Source organism: Melozone crissalis, unplaced genomic scaffold, assembly GCF_028551555.1.
Source record: "Melozone crissalis strain CALT ecotype California unplaced genomic scaffold, PUWL_Pcris_2 ptg000018l_1, whole genome shotgun sequence".
Lineage (NCBI taxonomy): Eukaryota > Metazoa > Chordata > Aves > Passeriformes > Passerellidae > Melozone > Melozone crissalis.
This window is the reverse complement of record NW_026535796.1, coordinates 18,154,034-18,181,666: the sequence shown is the minus strand read 5'-3', so window position 1 is coordinate 18,181,666 and position 27,633 is coordinate 18,154,034. Positions and strand designations below refer to the sequence as shown.

The 27,633-nt window shown below is 45.8% G+C and overlaps 2 protein-coding genes across 10 annotated transcripts in view; both read right to left on the bottom strand.

Annotated features, from left to right (window-relative positions):
• Nucleotides 1–5,327, bottom strand: part of CKAP5 (cytoskeleton associated protein 5) — a 53,401-nt gene extending 48,074 nt beyond the window's left edge. For 4 of the 6 annotated variants that reach the window (XM_054274963.1, XM_054274957.1, XM_054274960.1 and 1 more), the window contains exon 1: nt 5,239–5,327. The gene's annotated coding sequence lies outside the window, so the exon portion shown is untranslated. The other 2 variants (XM_054274959.1, XM_054274958.1) reach the window with 2 other exon arrangements.
• Nucleotides 5,328–6,967: 1,640 nt separating this feature from the next.
• The window catches only part of LRP4 (LDL receptor related protein 4), an 83,278-nt gene continuing 62,612 nt past the window's right edge, over nt 6,968–27,633 (bottom strand). For 2 of the 4 annotated variants that reach the window (XM_054275456.1, XM_054275459.1), the window contains exons 15-38: nt 26,577–26,753; nt 25,895–26,020; nt 24,972–25,180; nt 24,277–24,358; nt 23,549–23,654; nt 22,548–22,749; nt 22,004–22,193; nt 21,622–21,753; nt 20,804–20,944; nt 20,030–20,116; nt 19,654–19,825; nt 19,409–19,571; nt 18,949–19,174; nt 17,253–17,556; nt 16,755–16,973; nt 16,316–16,450; nt 15,943–16,051; nt 15,469–15,613; nt 14,809–14,922; nt 14,390–14,513; nt 13,334–13,401; nt 12,640–12,727; nt 11,972–12,113; nt 6,968–10,239 (exon numbers count right to left, since the gene is read on the bottom strand). In XM_054275456.1, the coding sequence (XP_054131431.1) occupies nt 9,904–10,239; nt 11,972–12,113; nt 12,640–12,727; nt 13,334–13,401; nt 14,390–14,513; nt 14,809–14,922; nt 15,469–15,613; nt 15,943–16,051; nt 16,316–16,450; nt 16,755–16,973; nt 17,253–17,556; nt 18,949–19,174; nt 19,409–19,571; nt 19,654–19,825; nt 20,030–20,116; nt 20,804–20,944; nt 21,622–21,753; nt 22,004–22,193; nt 22,548–22,749; nt 23,549–23,654; nt 24,277–24,358; nt 24,972–25,180; nt 25,895–26,020; nt 26,577–26,753 (3,797 nt within the window). In that variant the 3' untranslated portion in view covers nt 6,968–9,903. Of the gene's footprint in view, nt 10,240–11,335; nt 11,405–11,971; nt 12,114–12,639; nt 12,728–13,333; nt 13,402–14,389; nt 14,514–14,808; nt 14,923–15,468; nt 15,614–15,942; nt 16,052–16,315; nt 16,451–16,754; nt 16,974–17,252; nt 17,557–18,948; nt 19,175–19,408; nt 19,572–19,653; nt 19,826–20,029; nt 20,117–20,803; nt 20,945–21,621; nt 21,754–22,003; nt 22,194–22,547; nt 22,750–23,548; nt 23,655–24,276; nt 24,359–24,971; nt 25,181–25,894; nt 26,021–26,576; nt 26,754–27,633 lie in introns of all 4 variants that reach the window. The other 2 variants (XM_054275460.1, XM_054275458.1) reach the window with 2 other exon arrangements.

Sequence of the window (27,633 nt, the reverse complement as noted above, 5' to 3'; positions counted from 1 at the left end):
AATATTACAGTTGCACAAGAACATCATCAAATATTTTCATATTTTGAGAGGTTCTCAAAAGCATTACTCGAGAGTAAGTTCAGAGAAATCAAGACAGGTATTTTTAAAGGAAAAATCTGTTTGAAATGTTCCTATACAACAGGACATAAATTTGGAGTGCATATAATTGGATGTCACATTTCAGATAAAACTATACTTCTTGGCAGACAGATCTCTGGTAGTGCAGCCACAGTTTTCTCAGCAGAAGGAATTGTTTGGTCTTTTTGTTTAATGGCAGTTTTGGGTCCATTTGCTCTTTGGCTCTGAAAGGACAAAGTTTCACTTTCTTAGAAGTTTAGTCCAACACGGTTTTTTTTTTATTTGCCAGTCAAACCTTCCCCTTAGATACAACAACAAAAAAAAAAGTGGCTCTGAAAAAATGGTGAAGACCCAAGAAATCATAATACAGTAGGCAATAAAAATTTAATAGAATTTTAAAGGCTGGCATTTTCAGTTGACAGATGAATTATAAGTTGCAAGATACAAAGACTCTCAATGAGAAATTAGAAAGACCTCAGAATAACAAAAAGAAAAAGGAGAAATGCACACTAAATTGCATTAAAGAGCAAACAGCATTAAATTCTCTCTTGCCTGCTTTAATTTGCATGCCCTAACTCACCCCAGTGAAATTTTAATAGCACAAATGACAAGCTACTGGTAAGATATACAAATACTTAATTTTTCTGGAAAAATACATTTTAATACATGGCCTCTGAAAGTAACCAGGGCCATTCTTTTCCATTCATATAAAACAGAGACAATGCAAAATAAACTGACCTTGTGTTTGTTACAGCTAAGACCAAAAGCAATTTGTAACTGCATGGGTAAACCTGGAGTGAAGCCAGTCTTAGGGAGGAGAGAAGGGCAAAAGGGAAAAGGGCAACACACGGGCAAGTGCACAGGCAGGTACTGACATAATTCTAAGGGTGGACAGTTGGGAGTGAAAGATGTCAGTGGGACTGTGCTTGTAAGCTGCAAAGGCCCCCACCCCCTCAAGAGGTTTTACGGAGCTCAGGCATGAAAAGGCTCATGTGATTTTCTTTAAAAGGACGGCCGGAACTGCTGATGAAGGAAAGCTCCCGCGGAGACATCACTAGCTCCCTCCTTCTCCAAGGGAAGCTCCCTCCAGCACGGCTTCCTTCTGCAACTAGCGGCGCCCCCGCCATCCCCAGCACCTTCCAGAAGAACACCCCCTCCACGTCTGCCCGCAGCCCCCGAGGCGTCCCCGCAGCCCGGCGGCGTTTCCCACTCCGCGGGCGTGTGGCCGCAGGCCGCGGCCGGGCACGGCGAGCAGGCCGCCCGCCCGCCCGGCATTGTCTGTGCCCGCCGCCCCCGCCCCACGGCCGGGCCCTGGCAGCGCCGCCGCGCACCGCCCGCGGCTCGGCCGGGCCTGGCCGGACACTCACCCTGACAGCTCCGGGCCGGCTCCCGGCAGCAGCGGGCGGGAACCGCGGGCGGGCCGGGACGAGCCCCTCCCCGCCGCGGGCGGGGCTCGGGGCGCCGCGGCCGCACCTGGGCGGGAGCCGGCCCGCGCCGGGGCCAGACAAAGGCGGGCAGGGCAGGGCAGGGGAGCGGCGGCCCCGCCGCGCTGACCCCGCGGCAGCCCCGGGCGCATCGCGCTCCCTTCCCGCCGCCGCCGAGCCGCCCCCGCGGGGCCGGGCGAGAGGCAGCAGGCGCTGCTCGGCCCTGCCGGCGGCCGCGGTGCCGCCTCTCGGCAAAGAAGGGGCCGCCGGGCCGGCGACCAGTGAGCAGCTTGGCCCGCCAGGCCTGCTGGCCTCATGAGTCATACCCCGAACGCCCATGCCCGTCAGAACAATTACTACTCTAACAGAGGGAGCTGCGGTCATAGCCCAGCATGCAGCAGACATTATCCCAGGCCACCAATCATCCAGCAATCCCTAATTGAAGGAGGGAACGGTTCTGAAACCCGACAGCAGGAACAAGGCCAGCCGTGGGGAAGGAGAAACAGTGCCTTCAAAGGAGGTACGAACGAAGAGCCTGGCACCATACCATCCCCGCATTTCATGCTGCTGCAAGATGTGTAATGACAGCGCTCTGGTGGAGCTGATTCATCAGCAATCTCTCTAACCCATCGTCTGACATTTTGAGATGCCTTTTCTATAGCGACAATAGCAACTGAAGAAGTTGGTATGGTGGGAACTGGGTGTCACTTGCTTCCTCCTCAGAAGAGCATCAAGCCATGTGATGTAAGGCTGTATTTCTCCAGCCATCTTTTTAGCTAGCTGAAGAAAGAGGCCTTTTCCAGGCACCGCTAGCACCAGCCATGCTTCCCCACTGAATTGCCCAAGTTACTTTTCCTACCACCTCACTCTACCCCTGCAGCAGAACGGCACAAACATGCACAGCAGCTTCTGCTTTTCAACATCTGACATCGGCAGCAACCGAGCTGTCAGAGACAACCCCAGACAATGTACAAGTGCTCAGGTCAAGAGACTCTTTATTCAAACAAGCCAGAGCAACACTGCCCGGTGCAAGGCAATAGTTAGTTTAAACAAAAGGGTACAAGGCTTTTCAATGTCACTTCAGAACTCCACCCATATAACATGAACCACTGGGAACAGTCTACAACAAAGCATCAGCAAAGCTACACCATATTAGTCTTGGACTATGTTGTCTTGAACCAACCATTCTACTACAGATGCAAATGGCTTTAATGCCATCCTACTCCGGCAGATTTGACAAACCATTTACATTAAATAGTTTACAAACAAATTAGCAATACAAGTTTATATATTTCTTTTATAAACCATATAAGGACAGCTGCTGGTAGTGTGAAACAGAGGAGAGGTAGGAATGGGAAAAAAGGGAACCAGATGAACACTGACCGTGACTTTGAAAACCTTAATTAAAGGTTTGCAAGCACTTACATCTTTCAAGTGTCCTTCCAGTCACGCATCCTTCACAACAAAATCCTCCAAATTAGATAATTAAGATAGTTATCTCTACTCCACAAAATATTCAGAGCAGTTTCTAATTGGATGTACTGTTTAAGATGTGCTTTAGTCATATATAAGAAGAGGCAAACAGAAGTGCTGCATTTGCAGATGACAACTGGGTAGCAAAAAAACTCCCAAAACGATTGACTGAAGGAGCATACAACATGCTAAGTGCTTTTCTGCTGTATATTTATCACCAAACACACTGAGTGAAACCATTTATAACATTACACTAAAATTCAGGTTTCCTGCATCGACTATTAAATAGGAACAAGATCTTCCCATTTTAGCAGACTCTGGCATGAGAGCACAGACCCACCGTGGCAAACAAAGTTTTCAGAGGCAGAGGCCCAGCTTATATAACTGACCCATACAAGGGGAAGGACAAGAGCCAGCATGAAAGTTAAGTCTGACAAAATACAAGTCCTATGTGTACAAGAACCAGCAATCATGTTCCATCACCATGCATTCCCTTTTTCACATTACAACACCAAGGGAGAAACCCTCCATCAATATAGATCTAAAGCAGTCTGAATAACCCCCATACTTCTAAAATTCAAATTTCTTTTTGTGAAGTTGTCACATAATTTCTCCTATAGCAGGTCACCTAATTAATATACCCAACTTTGTGTTTTCGAGAATTTCAATACATCTGCAACCATTTGTTCAGAAACATTCTGTTGTACCTGAAGGCCATTTGCCAGTGATCCTGCTTTGATGTATCACTCTCCAAATGTTGCTTATAAGGCTTAGCCCTACCACAATTCTTGAAGTAGGAAAAAAACCAAATGGTGAATCAGAAAGTTCAATATGAGGGGAAGCTACCAAAACAGCAAAGTTTAAAGAAAGGCCAAGCCTGAGGCAAGAAAACCAAACCAAATTCTACATTTTGTGCAATCAACTGATCTCATGTTAGACATTAGAGTCAAAACTATACAGGCAATTAGCACTCAATCATTCTATCTTCTGAAGTGAGCCTTTTTCAAAGTTTTAATAACAGACTTTTGTGAGTGCACCTTTAGAATATGCTAATATTCAAGACTCCATGGATTCTGAACTAAGCAGCTTTACAGTTTCAAACTAATAGATTCACTGAAAGCCTACAGCAACACTTTAGTTCATACAAGAGTAATACATTAGGAAGGGCTCCCATTGCTGGTAGCTCAACATCCCGACAACTACTCATCCCCTTCTCACCTGCACAAGGCAACTTGAACTGCACTGCAGCTCAGCAGGAAATCAAACACTAAAATCAGCAAAAAGTAAAAACTGCAGAATAACCAGATAGATCACACACAGCAAACACAAATCAGTTAGAAAACTGTAGCACATATGATTTTTAATTTTTTTTTTATTCTTAGAACAGAATTCTGGTTTGCTTAAGGCACACAGAGGTGTCATTCCTCAGCCTGTCTTCCAACCCAAAACTTCCAGATTCAGGAGGAAAACCCTCTGCACATCAACCTGAAAAGTACTTCACAAGACTATCTGTTTCAGAAACAAAATCAAATGAAATGCAGGAAAAGTGTGCGTGCAGAAGCATGGGACACACACTTCTACCCAGCTCTTCTTCGCATATACTAGAGAGGATTCAACAGGAAGCACCTCCTTGCGAGGGGCTCTGGCAATCTTAACACTCGCACCCAACAACAGAGCTGCAGAAATAAGAGATGAGCTCACGCCAATTGTAGTTCTAGAACTACAATTACCCCAGAGAACGCTTTGCAAAGGACATTCTAGAGGGGGAACCGATCCTGCACGCAGCCTCAGGGCACAGAAGTGCCCCGTTCCCCCGGCGGCTCCCAGGCCCACCATCCCGGCCGCCTCCCACGGAAGGCGCCCAGCAGCAGCCCCAGGCCCACAACGGACGGAGGCGGCCGAGGCGGAGCCGCCGAGCCCGCGGCCCCCACCGGCCCCATCGCCCCCCGGCTGGCGGGCGGCCCGAGCGAGCTGCACCTCCGCGGCGCGGCGCGGTGCAGGCCGCGGCCTCTCGCCGCTACCAGCCGCAATCCTCACGCCGCCGGGCTCTGCGGACGGATGCCGCCGCAGCCCGCGGGCCCGGGCCATCCCCGCGGGGAGATGTCGCACCGCTGGGACTACGCCTCCACACGGTTCCCGGGAGAAACGGGGAGGCTCGGGCCTGGCGGCGGAGGCAGGCCTAGCCACCCTCCCACGGGCGCGGAGAGCGGACGGCGAAGGGGCCGGAGCTCACCGGGGCAGGGACAAGGCCGGCGGGTCTCACCTGGGCCCGGCGGGTCGGGCCGGTGACGGTCCGGCGGCTGCTCGGCGGGGTTTGAAATCGCCAGCACCGCCCGCACCTCCCAGTGTCCGCCGCGCCCATTGGCCGCTGCCGGCCCCGCCCGCGCTCGCGCCCGCGCCTCTCATTGGCCCGTTTGAATCCGGCAGCCGCAGCGCGTGCTCTCCGCGCGCTCCCGAACCAGCGGCGGGGCCATCGGGAGCGCGCACCGCCGCGGGCGGCTCCAGCGGCACCGCGCGCCCCCCGCTCGGCCGCTACCGAGACGCGCCCGTCCGCCCTCTCGGCCGCCGCCGTGTCCCCGTGGGGGATGCAGGAGGGGCCCGCCGGGCCCTCTACGGCCGGAGCAGCGCCTGGCGAGAGGCGCAGGTCCTAAGGCAGCCGGGTCAGACCGCGGGACCCGTCGGCAAAGGGCTAAAGCATCTCGGAGCTGATGGATTCGGCTCTGGAGAAGATCCTGTTACAGAGCAATGGGCCCTGTCTTTATGGTCAGTGAGTTTGTAAAGCAGCAACTCAAGAAACGACTGAGAGGGGACCTCACCAATGTCTGTCAGTATCTGAAGAGGTGTCAGAAGGCTCTGCTCCGTGGTGCCCAGCAATAAGACAAGAGGAAACGGGCAGAAACTGATGCACAGGAAATTCCACATGAATAGGAGGAACTTCTTTACTGTGTGGGTGACCGTGCACTGGGAGAGGGCCCAGAGAAGTTGTGGAGTCTCCCTCACTAGAGATCACAGGATTTGTCTGGACACTGTCCTGTGCCATGTGCTCTGGAGTGACCCTGCTTGATCAGGAAGGTTGGCTCAGGTGACCCACAGAGTCCTCTCCACCCTGACCCATTCTGTGAACTGGTTTTGGAGCACAGTGTGTTTTCTCTCGTTTGTTCCTTCACTTCAGCTTTAAAAATTGAAGGAAATTTTTTATGGATAATCGGAATCGAAGACAAGGGACGCCAGAATGCCATGCACACAACTGCAATTAATCTTACACTGCCCTCTCCCCACCGTGCCATGTGAGCACCATCAGTTTTTTGGAAGAGAGGCAATTTTTTCATGACCTGATTGAAATGGCTTCTACACAGTGCTTCAATTGTGAAATGAGCAGAAATACAGTTGTTTTAAATGTTTTAGGTAGTTCTTTCATCAGAAAGGGACAGAATGTGTTACAAGACTAGCATCAGTACTGTAGTGTCAGTTATTAATGGATGTTTCATTCACTACTCAGCCTTTGGCACTATTTAAACTCTTGGTTATAAAAAAAAGCCAACAGAAGCTTAAACAAAACCCCCTGCAGAAAGAAAAACCAGCTCCTCTTCAGAACTTTATTTTCCACTCGGCAGAGGCTTGAGAACTCTACAGTCCTAATACAAACAGCCCCTACTGCTGTTGCCATGTTAAAGAGGGGGTGAAAATGCAAGGTGGGGCAGAGTGAGAGGTATTATGTGTGTGAAAGAATTTGCAGAAGTGACTGCAGAGATTGGGCCCTTGATTCAAAATCAAAGGGGTACAGTGTGTGCTACAATCAGGTTTCTACGAACCCAAATCTCTTTCTATCTTCTTGCTCCTCTCAAATAAAGCAAAGTTGAGGTCCTGTTTGACAGGTTTGGGAGTTCCTCATTCAAAGGAGAGTCCAAAGAACATGCATGATTCACAACCAAAAGCCAGGCAGAGTGGTTAAGAAAAGCTAAATTTATATTAAATTATCATCAACCCCTAAAATATTGAACACAGTGGTTAAATAACTCCAGAAAATCCAATGTCTCCAGTGAGTAAAACCATTACACAGGAACACACGGAAATCACTGACGTTAGCTCAGGACAGACAGGAGAGAGGTTTGCTTTTTACATAGTAAATCAGTGCTCAAGAGATCATCCTCCAGTAGCCTTTCTACATTCTTAACATCCTAAGTGCAACGAGGGTCTTCTCTTCCCCGGAATGGGAATCATGATGCATCCCCAAGGCAGCGTCTCACTGGGGCTGTCTCTAGAAAAAAGACATGAATTTCTGCCCACCTCTCTGGTAGAGGAGGCTGTGTGACATTTTATTGCTCCTTTTCACCATAATCATTTGAGGAAGGGAGCAGAGAGCAGTTATGAATGGTTGTTAGGCTGGAGTGTGCAGGGTCTCTCCTAAGAAGCAGCAGAGAACATTGATCAAGGTGGAGATCACAAACACCATGAGTTGTTGAGAAGACTGACTGTGTTTTTCCTTTCCCTTCCACACCTGTGACTTGGACAGCAGTTACTGTGACAGGCTGACTTAATCTTAAGTGACAGGTCTGGGCAGATGTTTCCCTTCACCCCTGTCCCACCTCAGGATTTTGGTGCATGGTCATATAAGCTGCTGGGAGAAAAAAAGAACAACCCATTCCAAAACACAAAGAAACCCTGCTGTCCTACAGGTCAGAGCCTTCCTTCCCCATGTCCCCACTCCCAGCCCTGATGCCCCTGCCCCTATACATGGTTTCTGCTCATGATTTGATTCTTCTGCTTATGCTTGAGCCCTCTGGTGTTGTCCCTGCGTGAAGTGGCTTAGATGGGCAAGCGTCCATGTCAGTGATATGCACTCCTTTCTCAGTTCCCAGTCAAGTCCACACCTCAATCCGAAAGTGCCTCCGCCCAACAAAATCAATGCTTCCAAGGCTGGAGTCAAACAAATAAATAATTAAATAAAAATCTAATTTAAAAAAAATAAATCCCTCTGGGAGTAGGGAAGAGTCCCACATTACACAGGGAAATCCGAGCCTTAGCTCCAGTTCATTTTCCACAGGAATATACACCAGTCAGCCCAATGGTGCAGTTAGGGACAGAGTCTCAAGCCACCTAGCCAGGTCGAAGCTGCAATCTTCCCCTATCTACAAAGCTACCTCTACTGTGAAAAGTACAGGCAAACTATTGGCAACTGTGGTGTTTTTCAGGGGTAGCAGGACTGTTAGCATATAAACAAGGTTCGAGCAGAGCACGATGATTCTCCTTTTTAATCAGCTGAAAAAAGTATTGCATGGGAGTTGTACCCTCCCCCTACCTCTGAACCATACGCCAGTGTATGTTTTGTTCTCTTTACACCATGGATGGGAATGTACTTGACCTCTTCCCATGCGATAAAAGAGGTTACAAAGTTTGCAGTGAGAAATTCTTCACTGGGAAGTTCTGCTTCCAAGGATCTGGCTTAATGCTTAATATTTTGCCATATGATTTGAGGGGTTAATATAAATTTTGTTTTTGGAAAAGTGTCAAGCAATATTTTCTCTTTTTTCTTTTTGAACAAACAGATGACAAGAGAGTATGAAGAGGTGGCAATAGTCCTTGGGAGCATGCAAGACCCAGCTCCAAATGCTGCTGGGTTTTGGCTGCAAGGGTAGGATGACATTCCCAAAAGGGTAAGAGTCTTGGAGGTGAGAGAACTGAAGCTCATGCAGCTGATGGGAAAAATTATTTGGCAATGAGAGCTATTTAGTGGTAACAGAAGAACTTAAAGTGCAATTCTGTCTGATAAACAACTACTTAGAATGGCCTTTGCAGCTCCCTGATTATTGTCTCCCATTCTAGGTCAAATGGGCTCAGCCTAGTAATAAAGCAATTCCTAACTGTCAGCACTGAGCATTCCCCTGGGAAAGACTCAACCTAGGAATTATCTCTTTTCCCTTATTATGGTAATCAAAGGTCCTAAAGGCCAAAATAATTGGGACCTTACAGAATTGGAACTAGTGGGGACCTAGCAAATTTTCTTTTTCTTTTTTTATGTATCAGTTATGCAAAGATCAGTAAAATTTAGGTCTTGCTGAGACCCATTTCCCCCCGTTAGCCCTGTAGAGCTAAGTAAAATACCAATTTCTTCTTGTCTCAAGTTCAGCACTCAGACTCCAGTACCCACAGGAACAGTTCTGAAAGGGGCATTTGCTGACTCTTGTTTTTCCAGAGTAGAAACATGTTTTAATGGGAAAGGGGAGAACAGAAGCAGTGTCCACTGCCAGCAACAGACACAGTGCTCCCATCTGAGCATTCCTTAAAGTTTTTAGTAGCAGATATGAAAGTAAGCAGTGATGCTCTCATGAAGTGAGTCTCAGCAGCTGTGGTTATCTCCTCTTTACGCCTTTACAAGGTGACCTGATGCTGTGTCAGTGTCCTCTTGAGCCCCAAAGTATATCCCATCTATAAAAGACCTCTCTCATGTCAGAGACCCCTCAACACAAAGCCTCAAAGAGTGCTGCTAGTGCTGGAATGACTAGGGGTACTTCTGTGACCAGGAGCCAGCAATGAGACAGCTCTGCTCTCTTCATGGGCATTGACCGTGAGCTGGATGGCACAGGACTTGCAGGTTGCCAGGGAACAGACACTCTGAACCAGATTCAGGCCAGACGAGTCACTGCAAAAGTTAATGCGGCAACTTCCAGGAAAAGGGAACATATAAATAAACCACAGACAGTGAAAATGAGTCAAAAGGGTTTCTGGGTTCCAACCAACCCACCCATCCTCCTTCTCCCGACACAACAACACAGCTGCCCAGGTGCCATGCTGAAAGGCAGTCTCAGTCTCAGGCCCCTTGCAAGAGAGGCTTTCTCTGTGTCCCTCCTTGCCAGGCAGGCAGAGTCTGTCTTTCCTGTGCAGAGCAGAGGGTAGGGCGGGTATGACTGCTCCCAAAGTCACGTCTACTTTAGACCTCGCTCTCTGTGGAGGGCTTGCGTTGGTGTTTCCAGCCTGTGTCTGGGAGTGAGCCCCGCCGCTCAGGAGTGGCTGCTGCTGTGTTAACACTGCTGCATTCAGACTGTTCTTCCTGTAGCAGCTGCTCCGTTTCGGTGTCATCCAGTGACCCAGAACTGGCCTGGATAGAGACCGTATCCGTCTTCATGCAGACGTGGTCCCGGAGGATCCCTCCGCGGGAGCTCCGAATCTGCTTCAGGTCATCCCATTCGGAATCATCACTGGACAAAAGGCATATTCCCTCCACAATCTTGATCTTCTCCTTAGTGTAGCTGTGGTCAGGACCAGTCTAGGGAGAAGACAGATGAATGAAAAAAATACGTCTATGGAAAACTATGGCAAAGAGCAATGCAGAGCTGGAATAAAGACAGGGAAGCAGACAAAGAGCTGGACCTCCATGTAAACAGTCACTGGCTTTAACTGCCACAACGACAGAACCCATTTTAAGCTTCCTTTAGTTCTTTACCACCCCCAGATGAGTCCTCTTTGCAAGGGCTCTCATTCCAAACTCCCTGATTCTTCAGTCATGGAAGCAGAATGAGGATGAGGCTGCTCTTCTCATTCAACTGTACATATTCCCTGACAGAAGAAAGTAAGAACACTGAGCCTAAAAAGGTAGGAAAAAAACCCCACCAAACAAAATGGGAAGCAGAAACAGACAGAAAAGCTCATGGTAAAAGTAGACAGGAGATCAATTCAAGGTTTGCAAATCTTTACATCTGAGTCATTCTAGATTCACCTCTCACAGCTGGAATACCACTGTTGAGTCCAAGTCTCACAGCAGCAGTGGGGAAGGAGATTATAGGGAATCAACAAAAATTATCAGAGGCAAAAGGGACCACACTGAGATTAAAATAGTGAAATCTAACTTGGCTCACTGTGAAATAAGGAGCACTTGATCTATCCCTGAGAAGAAAGTGGAGGAGTGGGGAAATATACATCTGAGTATATCAAGGAGCATCAGAATTAAGGGAAAATGGAAAGCATTTAGATTCCCAGATAAATAATCCTGGCTTATCCTTAATAGATAAAGCTAAAATGGCTTGAAGATTTGGGGAATCTATTGGATAGTACCTTTGAAAAACAGTAAGGGAGAACTTTCCCCTGTGTAAGTCCAGAGGAACCAAGTAATCTAACAGATAATCACAAACTGTCCTAACAGAAATTGCCTGTTCAAAATATCAGCGAGTATCAGTAGCCAAAGCCCAGACCAAACAATCTGCCACAGAAAATTACTTGCATGTTCCTGACAGACAGTAGAGCTAGTTTAAGGACAAAAAAGCAGGGGAGGAAACCAAGAAAGAGCAATTAGTATGGAGAGCGCTTGAGCCACACAACAGAGCCTGAGTGAGGGAGGCAGGATCAAACACACAGAGCAGTGATACCTGACGTGAGGATGTGGATGGAAATCAGAACAGGGAAGATGAGAAGCTATCTGAGTGATAAGAAAGCTTCTGAGGAGAAAAGAGAGGAGAAACTAAGTGCTGCAAGATATCATATTAAACTCTCTCCATCATGTGGCACAAAGTACAGACCTCTGAAGGGCCTTTAAAATGCTCTATTTAATAAGGGCTCTATTTTTTTCCCCTATCCCACCCTTTTCAGGCCATGCACAGCCAGGAGCCATTTTCTTGTTACCAAACCCCTTCTAGCTGCCTGGTTCCCCTGGTGACTGTCCAAAGCAACCTTGGTGCAAGTCACTAACCAGGACCTGTATCCAAGGAAGACAATTTCAATTGGCTCATGCACTTTCAAGGGCCAGCACTCAATGCAAATGAAACACAAGACACTGTGGGAGTGGGTAAGAAGCAGAGAACTAAAGACAGGTCAAATTCACTACATCTCACTAGTGAAGAAGTGTTGCTGGCTGATGTCCATAGCAGTCTGAGCAATGCACTGAAGCTGTCCTTCTGTGTCCTATAGGTAAATGCTCACAAGTTGCAATCCTTCCACCTAATGAGGCCTGTGATACTCAACAGCAGCTTGGGCTGGGTTCCCACGTCCTTAGTAGCAGTTCTTACCTCCTTCTTGTAGCACAGCTGGTTGTACATGGTTGGTTTGGGAATGGATTCAATCTTCACCTCCTGGGTAGATGTCCGATATGAAGGATTACTGTAGGTTAGGTTCCCCAAGCCAGGGTCCGTAAACTTGGACTTATTATGCCTAGAGGGAGAGAGCTGTCAGAAAAGTCACAGGAACCCACTGCCAGGATCCAAAGTTCCTGAGTGCTCAGCAAGTGGATGACTTCAGCCATCTCCACTGTCCTCCAAAGAGAGAATTCTGGCTTCACCTGGCTCTTCAGCTATGAGTCCATTTACTAGCTACCAGTACAGCAAGGCACTGCCATGTAATCACAAAAGCTATCATGGCAGTAACTGGTGAAGTTATCTGTCAGAAAGCACATGAGCTCATACATTTACTGAGATATGAATTATCTCACATTCCTGTCCATAACTCATAAGCTCTCTGCAGAAAATTTAGCCAATAAGGTTTCAAATAGCAGAACTGCATTGCAAACACTTTAGAGGCACAGGACTCAAACCTTGCAAATAATATCATCAAGCACTCCTTCCAATGAAGGAAAAAAGGACTGTAAATGAAAATAAAGAAAGATTTAGTGCTTTCAGAGACTTTCTTCTACAACGCAAGAGTTTACAATTGGGCAGGAGAGGGAAAAAAGATCACTTACCTGTATATAATTAAAGCAGCAATAAGCAGCAAAATAAACAAGATGCTGAGAAGACCTCCAATAATGTAGCTGACATGCAGTCCTTCTCCTGAAAGTGAATACCAAGGGTAATTTATGTACTTTTATATTTCACTGGATAATACTGACCTTGGTGCCTGATGCTGGAGCTTTACCCATACAGAAGTATGTAAACTAAAACATCAGCACATTAATGTTTAGCAAAGGGTTTTCTTTGGCTTCATATGAAACAAACATATGGTCAACTTTCCTCCCACCCAGGCCCCAGCAAATCAATAAGTGTCAAGATCTTTGTAATGGGGTTGTAATGGAGGAGTTACATGACAGGTTACTTGCTGACAGGTTACTCCTGCATTGGGAAGCAATTACTACAGTCAACCATCTTCAACTAAACACAAAGGGGACAGTGAAATAGAGTACTATTAATGGGAAGAGCCCAGTGGATGAGATATAGGATGAAAGAAAACAGAACAATTCTTCAGACCAAGGAGTCACTTGGAAAAGTCCCTATCTAGGTTAATAAATGTCTGCAGAGGCATTTTGCTCTACTCAGAGGGCATTGGAGTAATTTAAGTCTAAATTTCAGAAATTTCAGTTTCAGACCTATGGACTGGAATGCCTGAGCACATCTGGAGGAACAACTCTGGTGGAGAAGAGTTAAAGAAGAGCAACTCACCCATGGTGGCCAACACCGCCTCGTTGGCACGAGTACACAAGCCTTGCCTGGCATCTTTGGCAGAGCAGCTGAATGACAAAAGGACAGTTATTTACTAGAAGTAGAATCAACAGTAACAAAGGTCTCAAAAAACAGGATGGAATGGGCTAGCACTGATATCCCTTCCCTTTCCAGTTAAAAAACACAGGTCTTCCTTTTTCTTCCTCAGTATTCTGCATCCAGAGAAGAGACAACTATACATACAGGTGGTGTGCACGGATATATCAATTATTGGTTGGCAGTATCTTTATATCCAATTCATTCTAGATTTGCCTCTCAGGTACACAGATGTACTCATATCTTCCAGGAAACAAATTTCAGCATTAGTGCTGAAGCAAAAATCAAAATGTCTCAGAGTCAGCATGAAGACATTTCTGTCCAATAAATCATACTCAACAAAGTGCAAGTTTTGCTCTGTAAATAACTCAACCATATACTATAGAACCACTCTTTTGCTGAGCTGTATAAATAGCAGGCTGTAGGGAATTAGCAGAAAAGAGTCTCTTAAATACTTGCACTGTAAATTAAATGTTAGAGCTGCAAAGATTCTGTTCTGCCCCAAGCAAGCTATCCCCTTCCCAGGGCAGAACCATTTCCTCAGCTGTGTGGGTCTAGTCTGAGATGTTTCAGTGAATTGAAGCAACAGACTCCTCTGTCCTCCTCTCAGAAATAGGTTCTCAAAATTAGGAGATTCAAAAATCAATCAAGTTATGACATATCAGCTAAAGGTGGATTTTAACACTTCAGTACAGTCAGCCCATACACATATTTCAACAACACGGACAGAAAGGATCTCCAGCTGTTTCTTGCCATCTCAACAATGGCTCTTTGCCGTCTCAACTGCATCTTTGTCATAATAGTTTCATTCATTAAGAATGTGAAATCTGGAGCTGGAATATCCTCTTTTGGCTAGGGATAGATATATATGGATGATTGTAACCAGAGGGGGCTTGCACATAGAACCTTGCAAAAGCTGGGACTTTCCCACCCCAATTCCAAGGGAACAAGAACACTTACTTTCCTTCCACTGTTTCCAGAGATGTGAGAGGTTTGGTTGTTGAAGTACCTAGTCTGCCAGGGGGTGTTTGACTTCTCTCACTTACACTGGTTGGTTCTGGACCAGGGGGCATCACACCAGGAACTAGAACAAGAGAGAAAAATAAGCAGGACTCCAACTTTGTGGGACAGATAAACAAGTCTGATAGGCCATTTCCAAAACTCTCTATAGCTTATATGAGCAGCCTTCCCATCTCAAACCCTGTCTGTCAGCAGAAAGGACAAGGAGGCTTACTCCCAACCACTGGCCTCAGTTCCAATATATGACTGCATAAGATCTACACACTGGAGAGCCACATCCGCTCTGCTTGCCACTGCATAAGCAGTAGCAGTGGCTCACTTATGGAAGCTGCTACCCAACTGACACTCAGTAAACTCACTCGTAGAACAGGGCCGCCCATCTGGCTCATCCGGACACGCGCAGACAAAGTCAGAAGCCCTGGCAAAGCAGAGGTGAGTGCAGCCTCCATTGTTCACTCCACAAGCATTACTACCTGGAAAGAACAAACAATCTTCTAAATATGTTACTTCTGAACAAAAAGGGGCTCAGAGCAACAACCTTCTTTGCTGCTCAGCCAGAAATAATTCTTAGAAATCCAGCAAGTCATTTCGTTTTTGGCATATGCCCTGCCCGTCATCTGATTGCTAAAAGTGATGACAATAGCCAAGCACTGAATTGGATTAGGGCAGTCTTGAAAGGAAGGTACTGGAAATCTTTAGACAGAAGCCCCGACAACACAGTTGCAGAGATTAAAAAAAACCAAAAAAACCACAAAACCTCACATTCCTCTGCTTTAACACAATGTTGGGTGAACAACAAGAAAGTGATATTTGCTAATCAAAGCTTTAACAGAAAACCTTTAAGATGTACTTCACTGAAAAGTCACAGGCAGACAAGGAATGAGCTAAGGGAAGATGTGTGAATAGTTTGAGCATAAAAAAGGATGTTGTCCTTACTTGACATCCACAACAGTGCGGTGGTTCTAGAGTTCTTTTGGTTTACAATCAGAATTTGCCTGAATCAAGGTCCTTCTATTTACCTGTCTGTCTCTGAGGAGAAACCACAATGATATCCATCAATCCCTCAACATTGGCTAGGACCGTCTCTTTGTTCCGCCCAGAGTATTTGTCCACTCTCTGGATAGATTTCGTTTGCCAGTCAGTCCAGTATATCCATCTGTCCTGCTGCTCAGGGAGACAGCAAAGAAAAATCACAGCCATTATTAGCATATTTAGTCATATAGACACATGGTATCCATAAAAAACACATCTCAGTGGCAGAAGGCCCAAAACAAAGGCCTTTCCAAACCCTTACCCTCTTATTGTAAAGAAGATGACTGTCTACACCCCACAGTTCGGACAAACTTCCTTTGTTAGGTCCAGAGAAGATTTAAGTATTATCCCCTCAGCCATCTTGGTTTCCTCAGACTGTAACACTTCCCCGTTCCCAAACTCCACTGTACAAACTCATCAACACACCAGGGAGAATGGTGGCAGCAGAAAAATCTTCTCACCTGTGTCAGAGCAAAGGGATGTGACACATGGCTGACCAACACTTGTCGTAGCTTCCCGTTGAGGTCACAACTCTCTATGCGATCAAGGTGAGCATCCACCCAGTATATCCTGAAGGCACAGGGAAAGATGTGAGCTTCCACCTATTCAAACCTCTCTTTACTTTCTAGTCATTTGCTGACCAAGATCATGGAATCATAAGATGAATCAGGAAATAAAAGCTATAGAAGAAAGCCCCAAAACACCCCAAAATCAAACCCAAACCCACAGTGCTACTCCAATAAATAAAGATAAGAGTGCTAAAAAATTGATTACATCCCTTAACCCTATGCAAGTATAGAAAGTATATGCAAGTATAGAAAATCTTTCACTGACCTCCTGGTGTCATAATCCAAAGTCAATCCATTGGGCCACCCTAGGTCAGTGTTAATCAGGATTTTACGTTCAGAGCCATCCAAATTTGCCCGTTCAATTTTAGCAATGTGACCCCAATCTGTCCAGAAGAGATACCTGAAGAGATAAAATGCAAGTGTAAGAAGAAAAGACCATTTCACTTGGCCTTCAGAAAGTTTTAGTTATAAATGAAACTGCCAGATTCTTCAGGTTCAAAAAGGATAATATAGCCTGCTTCTCACAGCTATCTGCCCAACCCTCAAATTCCCTGTCTGCCTCACTACTACAAGTCACTCAAAGTCAACCTCTTACTGGTACCCGCAGATTCACATGGCACATCTCTTCTTCCTCCCAAAACCTCCTCTTCCAGCTTGCCTCTGTGCAGCCCTTCTCCCTGCCCCACCAATAACCCCATACCTACCCCTTCTTGGGAAAGACAGCAATGGCTCGAGGTTCATCCAGGCTGTTATTGATCAGCACTTTCCTGGAGCTTCCATCCAGTCTAGCCACTTCGATGGTATTGCGTCCTGTGTCTGTCCAGTAGAGGTTCCTGGCAACCCAGTCCACTGCCAGGCCATCTGTAGTCTTCAAACCCTGACCAATAACAGTTTCCATGTTGCTGCCATTCAGATCAGCCCGCCTGGATCAAAATCAATGACAAAGGGCAGTAAGGAATAGGTAGTTCCTGGAAAGCTGGATCTCCATCAATCACAGGGCCACTGCATACTAATACCTCCCAAAAAGTACTCATGCTTTTGCCCCTGTCTCCGGCAGGTTAAGCACACCTTCAGCATGATGCTGTGTACCAAAGACAAGGTGTAAACACTGGAGTAGTGCTCCGTCTCCCCAGTTTACTGGCACACTCAGCACAAGTCACTGGGTGACCTGGGCACTGGCCAAGCAGCTGACTGGCACCTACCTGATAACATCAAGAAATACATCTGTGTAGTAAATCTTGCCGTCCACACTATCATAGTCCAGAGATATGACATTGTTCAGCTCAGGGACAGGTATGTGCACATCTGTGTGGTCACTGGTGTCCAGCGAGATACGACGGATGGAAGCACGGCTAGAGAAAAGTAGGTAGGTCTCTGGAGAAGAGTCACATGTCTGCTCATCTCTCTTCAGCTGGATGCCAGTGGGGCAGGCACAGGAGAAACCAGTGGGGTGAGGTAAGCAAAGATGAGAGCAGCCACCATTACGAACTCCACATTTATTGAAGCCTTTAGAAACAGGGAAAGTGTAGATTTAGGATCTCACAGACCAAAGCTTTACTTTAAAGGCTATGTACGTGCACAACTTGCTAGCAGTTGAGTTCATCCTCACCATCCCAGCCTTGCTGGGAATCTACAGCCCTTTGTACAGAGATGGTCTCCCCTCTCTGCAAGATTCACGGTAGGTATGGGCATGATTGGCAAAGAGAACAGGAGGGTCCATAAGAAAAGGGATCATTAGAAGAAAAATCTTAACCTGCATTCCTTGCTAATCATAGTTCTCCCAGGGAAAAAGAAATAGCCAAATGCTCCCAGACTTACGCAACTGCAGTTTAACTTTATTACTGCTACAAATGGTAATGCTGACAGAAAGATCCAACCCTGTAGGGAAATAGTGTGACAATGTACCAGAGGCCAGGCTGACAAAGAAGCTTCTGTTCCAACTTAGCTGCACACAGTGGCAAGTAAACAAAGGCATCAGAGAAGCCTGCTGGAAATGCCTGACATATTAGGGTCATAAAATAATTTTTTTTTTAAATTGTAAAAAACCCAGCATACATTTACTAGGAGGGAATAAGCCCAGCAGACAGGTGCAGGGAGTAGGAAGAAGACAATGTGGATATGATGGCTAGACTTTTGGTCAGCTTTAAGTTATGTTGCCAAGTTATGCAATCAGGAGTCATGTTCTGCTGTTAGTAACCGCAGGAAAAGCAGCAGAGTTTTCTATAGAAGTATGTATTGGGGAAATTCTACAGAAATAAAACCACAGCACAAAGCAACAACTTCCACTGAAAAGTAAGGAGGCAAGATAGGGTGTTATAGGATCCCCAAAGAGTAACAAATAATTGACTCTGGCACAGAATAGTTGGACAACATGATACATAAAGAGCAACTAAAGCAACAGAGATTTTGCAGAGCAAAGAGAAAGACAAGAAGATGAAGCCTGCAGTGATTGGGAAATAATACTAGAACTTGAAATAGTATTTCAGCAACTGGTTTAATAAGAATTAGAGTCTTCTGGAGTTAAAGAAGGGAAATTGTCCAGTGTCAGTACAGTCTGGCGAAGGCTAAAGGCATGACTTGTTCGGTTGTCCTAAGAAAGTGGCTCTGCTGTGTGCAAGAATGAAGTTGTCAGTGCAATCCAATGAAGGAAATGGGACAAAGAGGTCAAAAAGCATCCAGTAATCAACACTAGACCTATAGAGCTGGGTAAACAGGGAGGAGTGCAAAAATAGTTAAAGAGGGAAGAAGTGATGCCTTAAAAGAAGGCATCAGAAGAAAAGCTGATTTTTGGCAAGTCCCTCTATCACTCCTGCTTTACACCAAAGGACTGTTTCCAACGACGGCTCTGAAGGACTCCCCTCGTCACCACCAACATCTGCCACCTGGGGAGCAACTTACCCAAGGGCCGTGCCCTGTCAACAGCTTGAATATCCATGAGGCCAGGGAGGTTTGCCCTCACCAAGATGACATTAGCACCAGTGTCCTTGTCAGCCCTGTGAATGCTGCGCGTTTGCCAGTCAGTCCAGTAGATGTAGGAGTCCAGCAAAGTGAGGCCATAGGGATGCTGCACCGGAGACAGCAGGGTGCGGCGGTTCGCGCCATTGAGATCCGCAGCCTCAATCCGCTACGGGAAGAAGTAGAATGTCAGCCCATACTCAAAACACTTCTCCTCTTGCTAGCACTTACTGTAGCAAGTGGGAAACAGTGTCAGCAAGTGATGTTATTCAGGTTCACCCTCCCTCCATAGCCCATACTCTCAGAAAAGCTTGCTCTTTTGACAACTTGCTCAAGACCTTCAAAGCAGCCTCCAGGTTACCAAATACCCAATGACAAACAACAGTGAAGAACAGAATCGGACCTCTGTGTGTGCATCAGCCCAGAGCAGCTGGGACCCAGCCTTATCCACTGCCAGTCCATTAGGCCAGCCCAAGTTGTTGCTGATGAGCACCACACGTGCAGAGCCATCCATCCCAGAGCGTTCCAGCTTGGCATTCTCACCCCAGTCTGTCCAGTACATATACCTGGGGAAAAGTCAGCAAGTATTATGAAAAAGGAGATCAGAAGTCCTGTGTAACTCCTAGACAATCTCTTGACAACACTAACCCCATTTCATGGTATAAAGCTATTGCCCGAGGGCTGTCCAGGTTCTGCCAGACCAAGACTTTCCGCATGGAGCCATCGAGGTTGCCCACTTCAATCCGGTTTGTTCCTGTATCTGTCCAATATATCTTCCTGCCAATAGCATCCACAGCCAGCCCATCTGTAGTCAACAGACCTGAGAAAATAGCAAAACATTTTGGTCACTGCTTTTTCTCCCAATTTAGTCAGGAATTTCTAGTATTTCTCTTGTCCATCTCATAGGCAACTTCTTTAGGCTTTGCTTGCCTTTCCACCAAAAATGTATTCTACCAGGGTATCAGAGAATCTCTCTTTTCATACTGCAAAGAAGCAAGAGGCTTCAGATCAAAATCTCCCTCACCTGTAGTGATGATGTCCTCAAATTGTGAGCCATCAAGGGCAGCGCGACTGATTTTCCGCAATGTGCTGTCTGACCAGTAAACCTTTCCTGGGTTGAAGAAGAAAGAGAAATTTGAAAAAGCCCAGAATAAAACCAAACCAAACCCCAAAAACTAAACAGCAAAATCCTTAAAAACCAGATCCATGTGTTTGACTACCTGCTACACCATTCAAACTGGACCTGATTGTACAGGAATAATAACAGCACAAGATTATTAAGCTAGACTGATAAAACAGTGCAAACTCTCCCCAAAATATGTAGGACATTTACAGAAGATCTGACCTCCACACAGGGATGGAGAACACCTAATACCATCAGCTAGTAGTAGAGCTCTACATCTGACTTCTCCAAATGAGATCATCTACCTTACAGTGCAACAGTGTTTACATCCAGCACAGCATCAGATGTTTACTATACATGAGCAACCAGCATCTCAGCTCTACTGTTGTAAAAGGCCTCAGCAAGAGGAACTTTCTTAAATCCAAAATGCACAGGGACCCCACTCAATTTTGCAGGCAGTTTTTTTTTTCATATAGTTTGGGTTCCCTGCTTTCCTGTAAGGATATTCCTTTCCTCACTGGAAACAAATTATCTGCAGCGCATACACGGAAAATAAAAACCTACCCAAATCCACAGCCTACAGTAAGATCTGTGGCTGGCTCTTTACTCAGGCATTTAGATAGGAAGTTACTTGTTGCCTTTTAAACACAGTCAGATACAGTAAGAAGTTCAAACCTTCATGAGGATCCACTCCAATTGCAATGGTGTTCTTCATGGTGACATTGACTGAGACAACAACATCTGCAAAGTAGGGGATATCCAGAGAGACCATTCGGATGTCAGTCCTTCTGGCAAAGATCAGAAAGCTAGTCATTCCTGCAGAGTGGACAATGGACACATATTAGTGAGGAACAGGTTCAGTCAACTGTAGGCACCATTTATCAAGTATTCCAGAGTTTACAACCACTTCAGTGGAAAAGGGAAAGTGTTTTAGATAGATCTTGGCTTATGGACAGTCTGTGTACAAAAGCATCACTTTTTTGAGCATCACTTAATGCTTCTTTACATCCAAGTTGAAAGGCATAACACTCACAGAAGAGTTACTTCTGCTAATATGTGTGGGAAATTGAAATTAGGAGTCATTCTTTTTCTCCTAGGGAGGAAAAGTGGATGTACCATCGCCTGAAGCCAAGTGCCTTCCAGCATCCACAGAAGTGGTCCAACAGGAGGAGTGTATACAGACCTATTAAAGAATATATCACCTTGTAGTTTAAGAATTCACCTCAATATTAGGGCAAAAGTCTGGGAAAAAATGTGATGTTTGGTTTACTTGGCCAACACAATTTCAAGAAAAATGTCTCCTTCATCAATCCATTTATCAGTAAGTTTCTTCACAGTAATTCCCACTCAAATTGAAGGTACAGGCACCAAATGGGTTTTTCAAGGCATCAAGCAGGTAAGCACATAAAAGTGAAATTTTTTCTCTAACATGGCAGAGGCAAAATGTAGCTCTGATACAAAACTGCAATGAGAATTCTACAGAGAACACTCACCGGGGTAGCAGGTCTTGCCATCAGATTGCAGATTGATCCCTGTGGGGCAAGTACAGCTGTAGCCTTTTGGAAGAGGTGCCAAAAGGCACAGGTGACTGCAGCCTCCATTATTAACTTCACATGCTGTATGTACTACAGAAAAGAGGATGAGAAATCCATGAGCCAGCAGCACTGGCACAAAGAAGAGATGCAGCAGCTATAGAAACACATTGTAGAATGCCCTCAAATGCCAACTCAAGAGTTAATTCTCACGTTCTCATACTCCACACAGACACTTAAGACAATGAGGGCTGACAGGTCAGCTGTTTGCAGAAAAGACATGCCACATGGCAGAGCCTGAGCAAGCTCTCAGCTCAGTGGGGCTTGGGTGTGAGCTCTGTACCTGGTGGCCTGTGCCGGTGGAAAACATGAATATCCATAAGATTCTCCAGATTGTCCTGCAGTGTTTCCCGAGACTGCCCAGTTCTCCTATCTGCACTCTGGATGCTTTTGGCCTGCCAATCTGTCCAGTAGATTCTCTCGCCATAAAGAGTAAGTCCAAAGGGGTGAGGCAGATTGTTCCCAATCAGCACCTGCTCAGATTACCCCCATCGCCCGAAGAAAAATATTATATAAATTAAAATCCTTTAAAAATATATATTTTTTATATATATTAGTGACTATGAAGTCACTAAGGAGAAGAGGCTTCCCTTGCTGCCTCTCAACATCATAACATACAATCACAGCAAAAAGAGAATGATGAGGCAACCTTGGCCCTCAAACTTCCCTCACACAGTTTCAAATTGAAAAGGAGTTCTTTTCTCTCAGTAAAAGCCACTGTGTACTTTGATTTGCAAATTTTTCCTTTCCATTGGAAAAAGAGGCAGGAAGCATCATCACTTTGTGGTCATACTCGCAGAGCTGCTCCTCAAAGACGGCTTCCTTACCTTCCTGTGGCTTCCATCCAGACTGGCATACTCGATGGTCTTCATGCCTGCGTCTGCCCAGTACAAGCGCTGTGACTCGTAGTCAATGGCCAAGCCATTGGGCCATGTCAGGTTGGAGGAAATGATCACCAAGCGGTTTGAGGCATCCATTCCAGCACGTTCAATTTTTGGGTTAGCTCCCCAGTCAGTCCAGTACATGAACCTAAGAAGAAGCCCAGATAGAAGTGAATGCCCACACTTTTTCACTACCAGAGAAGCAACTGACTTTGGTGCCTTCAGGCTCTAGCAGGAAGAAGCATTAAAGTATTAGTGTTCTCATGTCCAGCCTTGGGTTCTTGTAATGTACCTAAGATCATACTCAAATTTATAGACCTTCTACTGCCCACAGGCTGGCGCAATTACAATGTGTAAGAAAGAAATTAAAGAATATAGGTCAAAGTCTAAAAATTAACTGATTATTTAGCAATGTACACCACTAGCCCTTTACACTCTCGCTGCATTTGTCTTCCAGGAATCCACTCAAGGAAAGAATAGCACTCTTTCATTCAAGACATTTAACACTTCTAAAGCAATGGCTGGCAAGCTTTTTCCTACCCACCCTATCCCCATCTCCAAAAGGTCTGAGAATATCCTTCTGACTGAAACTCAAGTCAATAAGCAGGGAGCTTGAATACAAATTCAACATATATATGCAACAGAGAAATAGAAAATATCTAGATGGCCCCATTCTTAACATTTTCGTACAACATCTCTAGTTATTACATCCCCAGGATAAGCAAATGAAAACACCAGCCAGTTCCTGCAAGCTCCACAGCACAACAGGCAATTACCTCTGCTTATCTTGTTCTATTAGCATCTAAAATCACATCTCTAGTTTCGGTCACTAGCAGGTTGTAGAACAATGGCACCAGTGCGAAAGAAAATTGTACAAAACCAAAGAACCACAAAGTCTTTAGACATGCAAGAATTGTTAAGTCATCCCAGAAGTAAGACTCTCTTACCCTCCAACAGGGTCCACTACAATATCTCTAGGTCTATCTAGGTTCTCCCATATTAGAACAGTTCTCATGGTCCCATCTGTATTGGACACCTCTATCCGATCTGTTCCTACAAACATTGAGAGAGAAAATAACAGAGATGAAATTTGAATTACAAGAGCTAAGGCAAAAAACCTCCATACAACAATGCATTCTTCCCCTATATCCATCTGTGTTCTTAGCTGGAAGATAGGTAAGAAATCTGGCTTAAAGTGTCACTGTCCATCCTCTAAAGTCACCTCTGTGGCTGTCACTGATGTGGAGTCCTGTATATAACCCACCTCTTACCTAAGCCCCCATGCCACGAGAGAACAGCTAGAAAAGAATAATCTTCCTTACATCTCTCTTAACTATGACTATGAGCAGGGAACATGCTCCAAGTATGACCTGCTGCAACCCAAGATACACTGATGGAAGATACATAAATGCACACAATCACAAGCTTGGCAGCAAGACAACAGTGACAAATGTTTTTGTAGAATTAGTACTAGGGGATACTGCAAAGAGAATTAAACTAAGGGTTGTGCCTCAATTCACACTCAGTTAGAAGCACATGACATGAAACTCCATCTTTCTGCCACACAGAAATTAGACAAATTTGGAATGAAACAGACAGAACTACCCAGCTGATTTTCAGTTTTCATGACTAATAAGGAAGACAGAAATCTATGTAAAGCAGAGGATCCCAGTACCTGCATCAGTCCAGTATAGTTTGTTGGTGACCCAGTCAATTGCAAGTCCAGCTGGACTTTCCAGGCTGGTGTCCACCACAACCTGAATGAAAACATAAAGAAAAAATCCTTAGTGAAATTAGACCTTAGGGAGAAAGCACTTGTCCAATGCACTACCCATTCACAAACAATGTTAACTTCCAAAAGGCAAAAGCCTGAGCAGAGCAATGCCATACAAGAGAACATTAAGGACTTTGAAGTCTGAATAAGGGTTTTATTTGGAGAAACTTCCATTTTTTTGTGCCTGTACAAGCTGCAAATCCAAACTTTGAACTCTGTTTGCCTCATTTTTAGCACTACCAGCCTAGAAGTGTGTGCAGAAAGCATTTCCAAAGAGCATGATTCTCAGTCCAAACACAGAATGTAATAGAGGATTTTAATACCTCTTCCTTTCAGATTCTAGGGCTACAACAAAGGAATTGAACAAAGCCCACAAATGGCCATGCTTCATGTCTCCATTCAAGGCTCTCCATGCACCCAATTGGTTATGTTGTGTGCAGTGATCTCATTAGTTTGTCAGAATTAGGCAAACTAATGAACAAAAGATCCACCATGAACTGCAGCGCCTTAAAAAGCCAGTGTATCCCAGTGGCTTCAAATCTGATGCTCAAGGAGTCTCCTGGCCAGATGACCTCCACACACAGTGAACACTGTACCTCCTGCTTCGATCCATCCCATTTTGCTCGGCTGATTGAGTCAGTGCTAACATCTGTCCAGTAGACATAGTCATCCTTTGAGTCCCAGTCTAGAGCCACAGCACTGCGGACATCAGCAAGGGGGATGACATCATCTGACAGGTCATCGGTGTCAAAGCTGATCCGACGGATGTCCATCCTTCGGGCAAAAAGCAGGAACTTGTCAAGACCTGATCAAAGGTCGAAAGGTCTTCTTTTAATTTCTCTAAGTTCAACAATAAAGTGATAGACAGACAATTCCCTGCTACATCCAAAACCTTAACTACCTACATCATCTCTCACTGGCAGGCCTTTGGTCTCTTTTTTTCTTACTGGAAGCAAAATACCACTGGGAGAGGATAGGCAAGGGGGAGTCAGAGTGGTTGTGAGCTCTCTCCTGGGGTGTAACCTATGCTCAGGGAACAAGGGCAACCATATTCTTCAAAGGATGGCACAAATGTCCCTCCAAATAAAACAGATATTTTAACATAGCTCTTGAGAATCTGGGAGATAGTTGGTCAAATTCTTTCACGTAGTTGTAAACTAAGAGAAATGTGGCAATGATGAGGACTGAATGTTTTGTTTATCACTGACACAGCCATTATGAGAATTTCAGAAAAACAATCAGCTGTGCCAGGTAGCATGGTCCCAAAAGCAGCCCTGAAATAAGGACAAAGGGTGGAATTTGTCTGCATCCCTACCCATGAAGCCTAGTGAGGGCAGTGAGAATACAGAACAGGGGAATGCATCAAAAAGGTGAAGCATCCTCTGGCAGGACCCTTAATAGTTCTATCTCAGTCTATCCAGCTGCATTTCCTTGGAAGCAAGTACTGCTGATGCTTAGTCCCACTGCCAGCCCTCTGCCACCCACTGAAGATCTGAGCACGTGGTCCCACCTCACTTACTCTGGGCACAGGCATGGCTGCTGGTCTTGCGGAAGCCCGTGGGGCAGGCGCAGGTGTAACCCTTGCTGCTCGGCAGGCAGAGGTGCGTGCAGCCTCCGTTGTTGTCCCCACAACGGTTTCTCCCTGCTCAAGTAGCCAAAGACAAGAGCAACCACACATAAAGCAAAGAGTAAAGAAATGAGGAAAAACACCAGTTGAGGTGTCAAGACCACATGGATATAACTTCCCAATCCAGAAGTTAATTGGAAATAAGGAAACATACAAACTAAAGCACTAACTCAATTTTTAGGGCTCAATTTTAAAACAAATATTTAACTCAATGCACTTTGAGAACAGATAATGGCAACTGAAGAGGAGTAAGGGAGGTGTCAGTCATTACAACGTCAACTTTTGATTTTCCCCTGTCCCAAAATGTCTCTTGCGTAAACAAGCCCCAAGTATTTCCTACTGAAAGGCCTCCATCCCCGGTGTCAGCAGGGGGAGCTGCGGTAACACCCAACTCCAAGGTACCAGCCGAGGGACCTCAACCGAAGGCGGTGGAGCAAGTTCTGCCACAGCCCCGGGCACAGGCGGGGGTTCATCCACATGCTGGGTTCAGGATGTCATCTCCCAGCTGTACAGGGAGTGGGCGGCTCAGGGTCTCCTACTGGCTCAAATGAGTTTCTACCTGCTCTGCAGTTACCTGCTGGCTGACGCTGAGGATGCAGCGTGTGGATGTCCATAGGGAAGTGGAGTTTGTTGCGGATGATCTCCTGGTTCTTGCCTGTGAATTTGTTGGCACTGTTGATGCTCTTGGTGTGCCAGTCTGTCCAGTACAGACTGTCCTCAAACACAGTGATAGCAAATGGGTGTGGGAGCCCTGCAATAGACATCCAATATAGGAATATGATCACATCTAACATGACTCAGGCTAGCAGGGAGACAAGGGAATGCTCTTTTCACTGCCCCTTAGGCTTCACCACACTCAACCTGCTCAAATACACTTCACACTAATTTAACAGACCATTCCTCTCTGCTGTCCTATAATCACAGATAGAACATTAGAGGGCTGGAATAGGGTTTAAAGATCATGTAGTCCCAATCCCCCCACCATAGGCAGGGAGGGACACCTCCCATGAGACTAGGTTGCTCAAGGCTTTATCCAACCTGGCTTTGAACAATGCCAGGGCTGGGGCATTCGCAACCTCCCTGGGCAACCTGTTCCACCACTTCATCATCTTCACAAGTAAAAAATGTCTTCCTAATACATAACCTGAATTTCCCCTCTTTTAATTTGTATCCACTGCTCTTTGTCCTAACACTACAGTTCCTGATGAAGAGTCCCCTTCCTGCTTCCAGCTAGGTTCCCTTCAGGTACTGGAAGGTTGCAATGAGGTCTCCATTCAACCTTCTCCTCTTGAGGCTGAACAGCCCCAACTTGCTTTCCAGCCTTTGTAGGGGAGCGCACCAATCCTCTTATTAACTTTGTGGCCCTCCTCTAGACTTCCTCCAACAGTTCCATGTTCTCCTTGTGTCTGGAGCCCCAGAGATGGATGCAGTATTCCAGCTGGAGTCTCACAAGAGCAGACTCACCTCCCTCAACCTGCTTTTGATGCAGCCACTGATGACTGGATGGCAAACCCCATCCCTCAATGGTGACAGAATTCATTCCACAGTGAAAGAAGAGGAGACAAGCACAGATGCAGGAGCCAGTGTCTCAAGCTCAGATCAGCACTGCACTACTCTGTGGTCTTTATTGC